This window comes from Schistosoma haematobium, chromosome 1 (assembly GCF_000699445.3).
Source record: "Schistosoma haematobium chromosome 1, whole genome shotgun sequence".
Taxonomy (NCBI): domain Eukaryota; kingdom Metazoa; phylum Platyhelminthes; class Trematoda; order Strigeidida; family Schistosomatidae; genus Schistosoma; species Schistosoma haematobium.
Genome location: NC_067196.1, coordinates 70,320,770 through 70,332,634, shown reverse-complemented (window position 1 = coordinate 70,332,634; position 11,865 = coordinate 70,320,770). Strand labels below are relative to the sequence as shown.

The window sequence follows — 11,865 nt, the reverse complement described above, 5'->3', positions numbered from 1 at the left end:
TTGGGTCTGGGCACCCGAGAAGTATCACAGCCCACACACAAATCAAGTGACTTGTGTGGCACTTCGGTGTCCATTTGTACTAATATTTATGTGTTCAAATAAATAAATAAATAGGTATGGGTAACCGGTGAGCATCATATTAGCCTTCACACCTTGAATGTGACTGATGCTGAAGCACCGAATGAATGGGTTTATTTAAATTTTAAATGTAATTAAATGTTGTACACCAACATAAGAACATAGTATTTTCGGAGTTATTCAGATTGCTGTAAAGTAATACACATTAACATAGTAACAAAGCGAAGGATATTTCATAGTCATTGTTCATGATATAAATTGATTTATTCGAGAAAAGTAAATAATTAAATACACAGCTTTACAAAATAAATTGTATAACAAAAGAATCAAATCTTTTCGAATTTATTTGAAATTCAAAGGCACTTTGTAAAGGATTTGTACATGTACTGAATCAGAACATCAAAGTTATTTAAAATAAAATCTAGTAAATCACACTAATTTCAGGTGATTATTCATTATATCAATATCTTCAATATCTTGAGCTTTATAATACTCAATTATGCTCATACATTTTTGCCAATCAGGATTATAAGCAGCTAGTGGACTTAATATATCATATGCTATTCTTGAAAATTTACATAAAACACGACCTAGACAATCTAAATTATTGTATGCATTGTATGGATGTATCAGATAATTTTTAACATTATCCATTCGGTTACAGTTGTGAAATTCACTAGTATCACTTATATGGGATAATAGGAAAGAGGTGACTGAATAAACCAGACGACCAAGTTGTAAACGATCTGACAATAACCAAGTTGTTCTCCAGTAGAATTCACTCAAACTGCTAGCAATAACAATATTTACGAGGGAATCTTTAAAAACTTTGAAATTTGTTTTATTATATTGATGACGACCATTCAAATTATCCAGTAATGAATTCAATGGTATTGCATGTATAAATCGAACACGAGAACAACATCGTGCTAAGTATAAACTGTCTTTATGGCCAAATAATTTATAATAAGAACAAGATTCTTCAAGTTGTATATCCTTAACTGATTTCAATTGGATATTTTGTATAGGTTCATCAATTTGACAACAGCGTAAGTACATGATTAGCGCATCTAGAGCTGTAAGAAATAATGAGGAAAAAGTAAATTAAAATAGGGCACTTAAAATGATTGCATACATGATCAGAGCAAGTAATCTAGGATGACAGATGTAATTTGAAAAATTTCTAATTAATTTGTTAAACCTTGGGATATAATTCATTGATAAGTTACATTTATAAAAATTAATTCTTCTGAACTCAATTTTACATATATAGTAATTTTGTGGTGTGTGCTACTTATATTGATATAAGTAGTATATGTCGCGAGTTAAAACGTAATATCTGGCAGCAGAAGATGAGGTGAAGATCAAGAAAGGAAGAGCGAGAGCACAATGGAATTTGTAAGAAAACGCATGTACAATGGAATGGGAGACAATGGATTAGTGTTTGCAACGGAAACAGTCCAGTTTGATATGATACATTGATATTTTTGCAAATTGACGACTGACTTTATGGTATTCCGATTTTATTGAGATAGTCTGTAATTTCGTGCTAAATACATTCGATTTTTCCCGCCCGTGTTCTTGTTCACTACAATTTACCCGAAAATTTACCTAATCAAGTGATAGTTTACAAGTCGTATCACAGTGATGTATGGAGCTGATAAAAACCAACTACTCTGAAAACCTATACAGGATACCCAATTTTTTTGACATCTGTAAAATCTAAACTGATATCCGGTCAATAAGGTTTACCCATACATGAAATGCTAATATGGAACAAAGCACTTTTGATGGTTGATCATTTTATTAATATGGTTATTTACTAGTTATACAGTATGATGACATAGTATTATTTATTGGATGTTTTCAACAGATATAGAGAATAAAATGCAACAAAGTGCATCTGAAACACCGGTTAATAAACATAACAGTAAAATTTAATATGAACTGTAACTTATTTAATAAATACGGGTCTATGTACTCAGCTTTCAACTTTACTGTTTACGTGAGGGTTATTAATGCAACTTGACTCCTCAAATCGATGTAGTTAGAGATGGGTTGAACTTATGTTCTAACAATCGAAAATTAGATGCTCCAACCACTACGCTACCGCTTTACAGTATAGCTACGTGATAGATTGAATAAACAGACGAACATAAATTGAATGTTAATCTCACAAGTAATGTAATGGTTCTAACCTTTAATCTCTCGTAATTATTGCAGTAGATAGCACAAGCGATCATTAGGTTATTAGATTTATGATAAAAAGACACTAGTCATCGAGTTAATTTTCCCTTAACACTAACACTCGTATGCAACTACAAATAATTCAGAAGGCTAAAATACCGTTACGCATTAAACCGTTATAATCACACCACACTAATCTGTATATTAAATATCTGGTTAACATGAATTATTGTATAGGTAGTTTATTTGCAAGAAATGAGATCCAAAAGCGAAATTACCAGTATCAACATCTGAATGTACTTCAGTTTTGCCATACAGATTATCTGCAATTTGATTTATTAGCTTATCATCGTAGACTCGGAGGCATACAAAACAGTAACGGACTATAATGGGCTTTGGTAGTTTATCATTGTTATATTCCTTCAATTTAACGGAAGAAGGTAGTTTGTCAAATTGTAGTGGTTCACTTAAACAGTCAGATGAACAACAAATGAGTGATGTAATCTTTTTTTCCTAAACACGGATAATAATAACAATATTACAGAATAAGTGAAATTACAAAATGTAAATGAAAGCAATTGTATCTATTAACTTATGAAGTCATTTATGGGATTGCTAAGTCATAATTAAGAAATGTAGGCATAATAAGAAACTCATTTCAGGAATAATTGTCATAGCAGAAACCCGGATCATCAAATAATTCCAGTTGTGGTTTATTCGTCCAGGAAATGGGCTTTTAATTATATATATATATATATATATATATATATATATATATATATTTGATGACTCGGGTTTCTGTTATGACAATTATTCCTGAAATGAGTTTCTTATTCAGACACCAGGTTATAAATGAAAGATTAATTTGTCAAAGTAGAACAGAAGACTTCACCTTAGGTTTCTGGTATTTCGCTAATATCCGGGAACTTTATTTTGCATATTATATATATATATATATAACAATTTAATCAGTCCTTTTGATTTTATTGGTGTCTATGCTACACCATGCTGACATGTATTTATACTAACTTTTAATTAATTTCACTTCTGTATTTTAAGCTATTTGTCGTTTTGGAATATTACGGCTTGTAAGCAGTAAATGGGGACTCAACAAAACAAGATGAATTAGTGCTGTCCTGATGAAATTATTTGTCCTCGACATTAATAAAGGGAAGTATGTATACGACAACTTAAAACAATTGGGTAATATACATTAAATATTTTTAAACGACATCGTTACATGTTTTCTGATGCATCAAAAATCAGTTACGAAGCTATCGGTTTCTCGAGATTTGAGTATAATTCAGGTGGATCTTTGTTATAGGTAAAATTACGGTGGCTTCCCTAAAATTTGCTACTATCTAACACATAAACTTAAAACCGAAAGTACTTGTAGTGAAACTGATGAGATATGGTAAAATCAAAATAAAAGGAGGTTACGATCGGAATTCGCTTCTGTACTGACTCAACTACCATGTTAAATTATATCTTCAGTACAACTTCATGTCTCAGAACCTATGTAGCTAATAGGATCAACTGTGCACAAGAAAGACCTTTGTCCTAATGAACCCATAATGAATCTCACTGACATGACCTCGAGAGGAATTCGTGTACGTGACTTGGATTGCATTGATTTTCGGATCACAGGACCAAAACTTTTGACAACCAGTAAAAGCCAATGGCATAATTGTGAAAAGGACTAAATTCTGAATTGAAAAGCTTATTATGAAGCAAATGCAATAGTTATGGTAGCTATTACTTTAGTATTAACATTAGATACATTTAATTCGTATTTTTCACCGTGAAGCACGCTAAAACAAGACGCGGCTAGGCTTATCAAATTAGAAAGGGATGTTATCAAAAGAGATATAAGTAAAATTTGTTTACTAGGAACAGATAGTTAACATCAAACAGACCATAGTGATCAGTTTGTCAAAATGGCTATGGCAGCAATAAATAGTACCAACATTGTTTCTGCGTATCTCCACACGAAGTGTTTGAATAGTAAAAGCACGGAGGAACATACTGGCTTTGTGGGGTCTGTGTTATTAATTTATTACTTTTATTTCTCATAATGAATTGTAACATAATACTCAATATTCAATAACTTGTACCATTATAAATCATTTTTTGAACATATGACTCGAATCACCCCTTTGTTGTTAAGTGTGACACTTTTAAGCATATATATGAATTTGTGATATTTAATCCAGTTACTATTGTATCTGTATTTTCTTAACATTTAACAGTTGTTATCATTTCGTCTACGTTCACTGGACGTTTGTTTACTATTAACAGTTTCTATTTTTGTGTGCGCAGCTCTCGTTCCGATAGACTAGTTGTAATTATAGACACCCAAGGAACTGAGGTTTGAGAAACCCACTGCATTGGTTGTCATTAATAACAGTACCGTTCTGTGGACAAACTCTACTTTTATATGGAATTTTTTGTATCATTCAATCATTTGGTTTGAAGTCAAGTGAATTTAACAGTTACATTGTAAAATATCAGTAACTTGGTAATCAACTGTTAAGCCTCATAGTCAGTATCCGTTCCATTGCTACCTTGTCAGACAGTATTGTCACTAAACTGCTACCCGATCACGGTTCCCAAAGCTTCATTACTTTTGGATTTGCCCAAGAATAGAAAAATAAGTATCGAGTTCATAATTTTATGGTATCTTCGATTTATTTAAATACTCAACTTCTATATTCATTCCAAAAAGAAAAGCTATCCATCTGAATTTAAACTTCCGAACAACCTACCGGAAGTCTAAATAACCATAACAATTCAGTCAATCAGTTAGCTACACACACCCCAACCAGGTAGTCTGCATCTACTAACATGGCTCAGACCAAAAGACTTCAAAGACTGATACCATGTTTTGGTTTGACCGCCCCTAACGTTCTTCCAACTATCCCCAACATTAGTCAGCATTGCGCGTCGTGATAATCAATGAAGATTCACAACCTAATCAACTGATTTACCATCATTCCCTAATAACCTGCGTCTAACCTCACTATTACTTACCCAGTGATCCCAAAAGATGCGAGTAATATTTCCAAGGCATTTGTGATCAAATACTAGTAACTTACGACTATCTTCTACACTTAAAGGCAACATTTCTCAGCCGTAAAGTAGAACAAAACGGACCGCCGCGCGGTATACTCGTCCCTTTGCCATGGGTGACGTAGATTTGTAAAAGCCAAACGAGCTTTCTGAATCCGTGCTGAGATTTCGTCAGACAATAACCCGTTAGGGATGATCAGACTTCCAAGATCGGTGAAGTTGTCAACGCGTTCGACTACTTCACTCCCTATCCTTAGTTCAGGTGTTGACGCAGGCCAGTCCTGAAGCAATAATTTGCATTTAGGTGGGGAGAAACGCATTCTAAACACCTTGACATTGTTCAGTGCTACCGAAAGGACTCTGCATTTTATCAGCGTCTTCATCATCTACATATTCTAAGTCAATAAGTGGATTTCCCGATGAGAGATCAATTCCCGAAAATTCAGTCGACAAGAACGTTACTTCTAGCAGTAGGTCTATGATGAATGTGAACAAAAATGGAGAAAGTGGACAGCCTTGACGAACACCACTTGAGGATGTAAAATCAAATGACAGTTCGCCATAAGCTCGACTGGTAGTGTTTGAGTAAAGAGCCTTCCTGAGGTTTATGTACTTCTGAGATACACCTTTTAATTACAGACACTGCTATAGAACCTCTCGATCTACAGAGTCTAATGTTGCTTTCAAGTCAAGAGAAACTATCATTGTCGGACGCCGATAAGCATGCCTATGTTCTAAAACCTGACGAATGGTGAATATGTGGTCGATGGAGCTACCAGGTTTGAAGCCAGCCTAGTATTCTCGTGTTTGCAGTTCACGAGTCTTTTTTAGGGGTCCGATAATTATTGAAGCTATTATTTTAGATGCTAGATTAATTAAACTAATCCCTCTATAGTTATCACAGAATGATACTGACCCATTCTTGTATATTGGGACAATTAATGATTGCGACCAGTCACATAAGATTACGTTCAGTTCCCAGATTTGTCAACATAATCGCTGGACTGAGCGCAGATAAGAGTGCCACCTTTTTCCGAGATTGTCTCACTTACACATGACGTCTTAATTTAGGTTTCTTTTATTAGTGTGAAAAGTTGTCTAGTGTTACCTACAACTGATGCCTTTTTTATCTCTTTCGCTTTCGTTGCTCACCACTACTCACGATCGTTCCTTAGACTTTTCGTTAACCTAGACCTGATTTGTTTTCGCTCGTCCCCTTGTTCGGAGCATGATGGGATAAGTTTACGAAAGTCTATCAATGCGAAAGATGTAGCAGTAACCACTGGTTTCTCGTAACCTTTTGGTTCAAATCACTGATGGATGTGGTTGTTGTTTCCACAGCTGCTCGTATATCTTTCCAAGCAACATCTGGATCAGCTTCGTTTTCGGAATTGCCTAAGTGTGGTCTCAGTTGTTCCTGGAATCTACTTTTGGCTTTCTCGTCACTGAGTTAAACTCTAATGGATCTTTTTAATATGGCTTTTCTGCATCCAGTGAGGTGTAAGCAAATGTATGCTCGTAATAGAGAATGATCAGAGTCCAAACAGGTATTCCAGAACGAGTAGTAGTCTTCTATCGAGTCTCCAACGATGACTGACGGCAATATGGTCTATTTGAGTCTATCGTTGGTTTGGTGCAGGTGGTCGTCATGTTAGACGATGTCTCTCCTTATGTTTAAAATTAATGCTTGCTAAAAATAAATGATTGTCTGAGCACAGATGCAGCAGACGATCACCATCATCTGTTCGCTGAGTCCGAATACTAAAATACCCACATAAATGTCTTTCTGTTTGGCTTAAGCTACCTACCTGGACATTAAAGTCACCTGCTACGAGTACTATGTCTGTTTGAAGTCCAAAAAGCTTTCAGCAAAATTCATCTTTCACTTCATCCAGGTTGCAGTCAATGGGATCGTAGACATAAATGATGAAAAGGCAACGAAGTGTGTCCCTATCCTTTCGAGTTCTTACGGAGCCAAACAGCACATATGTGACTGTTAACAGGGATCTATTCTAATAGTGCTTCTTCTGCCCTCATACATGGTGCTATGACAACAGCAGCCAGTTCACAGGAACTTGCCGTTGGGTCGCCAGATACACGGAGAGTGTATGTTGTCGGCTCCCTGTTTTAGCCAGGTGAGGTCAAGTGAATAACCACACTAGGATCCTGTATGCGTGTTTCGGAGACACAGCACACACCAATCGTGCGAGATTCTAGGGTCTTAGCCAAGGAGGCCTGCTGGCCGATTTGACACGGTGCATACGTTAAAGGTTCCAATGTGTAGTTTGGACTGGGACAGTGTTTCGTGCATTACAGTCGTTGGTCATAGTGATACTTAAGGAGGAAGTCAAAAAAAGAAGTTTAGAGTCGAAATTCGAGGTAGAGAAAATAATAGGAACTGAAGAAAAATCGATTATGAATACAGTGGTCTTGAGTGCTGTTAGAGGTATGAGGGCGTTTATTACTCCCCGGTACCCCACACCGTCGAAGGGTTCTTCTAGAGGTACCTGAAAAGGAAATTCAGTTAGAGTTGATCTTAGTGACCTGAGAGCGTGACCGCAGTGCCCAAGGGAAAACTGCTTGAGGTCGATCACACACAACCACTTTTTGTTAGCTCCGTACTTGTTGAGACCTTATCACCGGAGACGGATATCTGTGGGATAAGGAGGTGTGTAATTTTACGGCCGACCATCTCTAACCCCACCCTTACTTTGTGGGAAGGTAGCATCGCTGTTATGCTGATTTTCTGAGGGAAACATCTTACTGCCATCACACCTCTGTACAGTCAGCCGTACGAATTTGCTCCCAGATCTTGGGGTTTGTTGCTTTTAGTCTTACCGTTCTTTAGCCGACCTGCCTGAGATGGTAGGACCTTGAGGAACGATTGTTCCATCCCGGTTGGTTCATCACGATAGGCAAGCCTGACCATCACATTAAGGTAGCAGCAACGGTCGGGACCTTAACCGATACAAAATAAATGTTCAATAACTTGATAAGAATTAATTAACATATTATTATAATACGCTGAAATAAAGTGAACTTACACGGTCGGTATCTACACATAAACTGCATTCACATTTAAAGTAATAGTTATTTAACAGATACGTTTGTCTTTCTTCAGTGGTTGTCATACAATCACAGTAACTAATGTGGGGCTGTAAGATAAAAACGAGAACTGGAAATGAACAGTAGTTACTTAAGAATAGGGAAATGCATTTTCTTTACAACGGCATACTGATGAAAATAGTTACATAGAACTTTTGTTTGAAGAGTACGATACACTTTTTACAATAAGTGACCTGGACGATTTTACAGAAACGTTAGCCATACAGTTTGTTCTTATCTGTTTATGGAGAATAAATATCAAAGCATGGTCCTGTCATTAGACAAAAATTTGATAATTTATCAACAAATTGTGTTCTCGGGTTTCAACATTACTTAAATCGTCACTGGACATATTTTTACTCAATAGCTTTTTCACCTGCTTTCATATGCAAACACAAGGACTAAGACCTGAAGTTTAATGACAATAGGATTTTCCCCCAACTAGCAGGTAAAATTGATGCTAGGCACCAACTCATGGAACAACCATACTTCCCGAGATAGGTGTAGTGCAATGTAATTTTAATACACCGTTAACAGCTAAAACTTGAATCTCTTTTTAGGTATCGTGTATCCAGCCAGTTTTGTCAGGTTTCCTCGAGAAAATATTGGTTTGTTTTAGAACCATAAAAGCTAACTTAAGGAGTGGAAGGAAAAGGCATGACCATTTAAGCCAAGGGTGATAGATTAGCTGGATATGATTGAAATTTTCTCGATAACCAATTTGAATTCGAACCAAACTATTTGACGACTGCATGGCACTCATAACTTCAGTTAAAAGTATGAGACGAATATACTACTGCAATCTTACACACGAAAAAAACGATCTGAACCCTAATGTTCCAAATCTCGGTGCAAAAATATGCTACACTGATAGTCAGCAATCAAGAATGAGGGTTAAGCCACATGACTTAACGAAAGATCAATACTTACTGACGCCGAACATACAGATGAAGCGTATCTACACAGAATAATTTGACGATTTGAAAATACATACTGCAACTCAGGAACACAAGAATGATCCAGACGAGCGGTTCTGTTTGTAATGTAGTTAAGACGAAAAACTAACTTGAGAAAAAGCGCGGGTCCAACATCCACACCGTTTGGATCAGTAATCATAAAGCCATTAATTTGAATCTTTGGACAGTAAAGAAATGAGATCCAAATTACTTTACAAAATATTTGGAAAAGAGTTCCCTCATTTGCAAACACTTCCCCACCCAAAAAATCCCATAGGGTTAGTCTCATTGTGTGATACTTTTCCATAAGTTTGGAATTATTGCGTATTTCGTTTTCGTCTAAAAAAAAAATCAATATCTACGAGTATTTACGGGAGATAAGAGAATCGATACAGCACTTCGAGTCCTGACGTAATAATAAGCATGTTACAGACAAACCTGCATACTGATAATCCTTAAAATAAGACGGACAGGGGCTATCGGTAGGCGTCCACAGTTAATGTACTGTTTACATTCAAGTTTGTGCACACGCCACATAAGACGCTGACAGTCGCGGGAACAATACATCATTATTTTGCAAGAAGAGCATGACCAAAGATTAGGAATGCTTTTCAAACACCCATCACAATACTTCGAGAGTTTACTATTTAAAATAGAGTGTACGTAAGAAGCCTCTTTCATATAGACAACCCCTGCCAAGGTCATTTTTAAAGAAGAAGCACACTTTCGTTGACCTTTCTGATTTGAACTCAAGTGAGAAAAAGGCGGAAGTAGAATACAGTTTTTGACAATATATTCATTCATTGTTCCAGCTGAAAGAGACATGTCTGTGAGTGGAAACTTAAGTCCTCAGTCTTCTATTGATGTTGTTAACATGTTTGATGTGATCATGTCAACTTTGAAGCTATTCCGGGTAAAATTTTCTCGTCATGTGATAGTAAGGAGTATTCACTCTTTTAGTAAGCTTTTTTATTTTTGGCCCATGGGATGCTGTGGGGACACTCAGAGCGTCTCAGGATGTGGCAAACTATAAAGGTTAAGTAAACATTTTATGTCTCAATGTGATTTTGATCTCGCTTACATATGGGGCTTTCCAGCCTTCATTAGTAAGGATGGGAAGTCTATCAACTTATACTTATCCTTGCAATTTTTAACAATGTGAAGGTCAGATCTCTCTTTGAATTTATCAACAGAAGGCACATATATTGGTAGAGAATTCCAGCAATTCACTACTCGGTGAAAGAAATGGAACTCCACTCGCAAATGATTTTGTCTCGAGCTTTGAACTTCATCAGACTGTCCTCTCAGATGATCAGTCCTTGATGGAAGGAAAAGATAGGGCATATTAACACCAAGGTTATTGTTCAGTATATAATGAGCTAATATTGGATCACCCTGGATGAAAAATATAAAACATAATGATACCGAAATCGCTGTTAGATATGCTGTAACGATAAACAAACTTCCACTATAAATAGGTCTTTAAGTTTTCTACATTGATAGTGACCTCACTGGTTTTGCTGGACACACCCATTGAAGGGGAACATCCGCACCACCTCACGAGTAAGTCCGCCGTGCTACACATCCCTTACAACTGTTAACCATCTTAGATCAAATTCTTCTCTACAAATCGGTAGCTTTCCAAATATATCGTCAAATCTCTTCATTTCTGACTTCTGATTTCACTGGATTAGTATACATAAATTATAAAGGTGTTGAATCTAAAGGCGTTGTCAAACCCCGATTACCTATGGGAATTTAGTACACACATTCAGAAGGTGGTTTTATAATGTTGACCAGTATTGAATCACCCCGTGATCTGTGGTAAGATAACGAAAATAAGTTGACGTGCCTCAGTCAGTTTTCATATGGTGGGCCACATAGACCTTTTACCATTTGTCCCTCACCATTAAACTCGTCCTAGCGTGTCCACTTCACACAAGACAATTAATCGTTACTTGAATCCCGTATTCTAAATGCGGCTTCACGAAAGTCGAGCATGAGCCCGAAACATTTCTTCGTCAAAATACTGAAGAGATTTACAAATAACCCATATAACCCTGGAGCCTCTGGCAGAGGCAGCCTAGAAGTGGCTCGTAATTTTAAGGTTGATGCTTACTATGACTCCCAGATCGTTATAGTCTATTACTTAAGGTACTTAATTGTATTACCACCTTCATGATTCGCCCATTCATGTAATCAGTGCATTCAGCTCAAGTTATAGTATTAACAATGTGACACATTTCTGCAAGGGCAAGTACACGCCATTTTTACAGGAATGGTCAACAAATTGCAATATTTATTGGTTCACAGTATGCATGTTAAATAAATATAGTCTATAAAAGTGAATATCAGTTCATACCTTCAGATATACTGAGTAATCGTCAAAATATTCTCCAAAGTGGCATGGCGTCAACGTTACACACCAGATCCAACCTCCGCATTATTATGTTAGGATTTTGGTCGTGCT

At 36.4% G+C, this 11,865-nt stretch overlaps 1 protein-coding gene across 2 annotated transcripts; it reads right to left on the bottom strand.

The window, feature by feature from the left end:
• Positions 1 to 242: 242 nt before the first annotated feature.
• CDC42BPB_3 (Serine/threonine-protein kinase MRCK beta) lies at positions 243 to 11,297 on the bottom strand. 2 transcript variants are annotated; one of them, XM_051209568.1, is made up of 8 exons: positions 9,834 to 11,297; positions 9,768 to 9,801; positions 9,607 to 9,734; positions 9,506 to 9,573; positions 9,370 to 9,472; positions 8,379 to 8,489; positions 2,544 to 2,778; positions 243 to 1,154 (listed from the first exon to the last, which is right to left on the bottom strand). In XM_051209568.1, exons 1-8 carry the CDS (start codon positions 10,218 to 10,220, stop codon positions 508 to 510), a joined length of 1,713 nt encoding a protein of 570 aa, XP_051075024.1. In that variant the 5' UTR covers positions 10,221 to 11,297; the 3' UTR covers positions 243 to 507. The 2 variants fall into 2 exon arrangements, with proteins under 2 accessions (XP_051075024.1, XP_051075025.1); XM_051209569.1 differs by having other exon boundaries at positions 9,370 to 9,734; positions 9,768 to 10,115.
• Positions 11,298 to 11,865: the final 568 nt, after the last annotated feature.

Coding starts and splice junctions, on each gene's coding strand:
- CDC42BPB_3 (XM_051209568.1), bottom strand. CDS start 10,220: ATGTCTCTTTCAGCTGGAACAATGAATGAATATATTGTCAAAAACTGT. Junction 9,735..9,767: donor TATCGATTCTCTTATCTCCC/GTAAATACTCGT, acceptor TTTTTTTTTTAG/ACGAAAACGAAATACGCAAT. Junction 2,779..8,378: donor TATGTGTAGATACCGACCGT/GTAAGTTCACTT, acceptor ATCCGTGTTTAG/GAAAAAAAGATTACATCACT.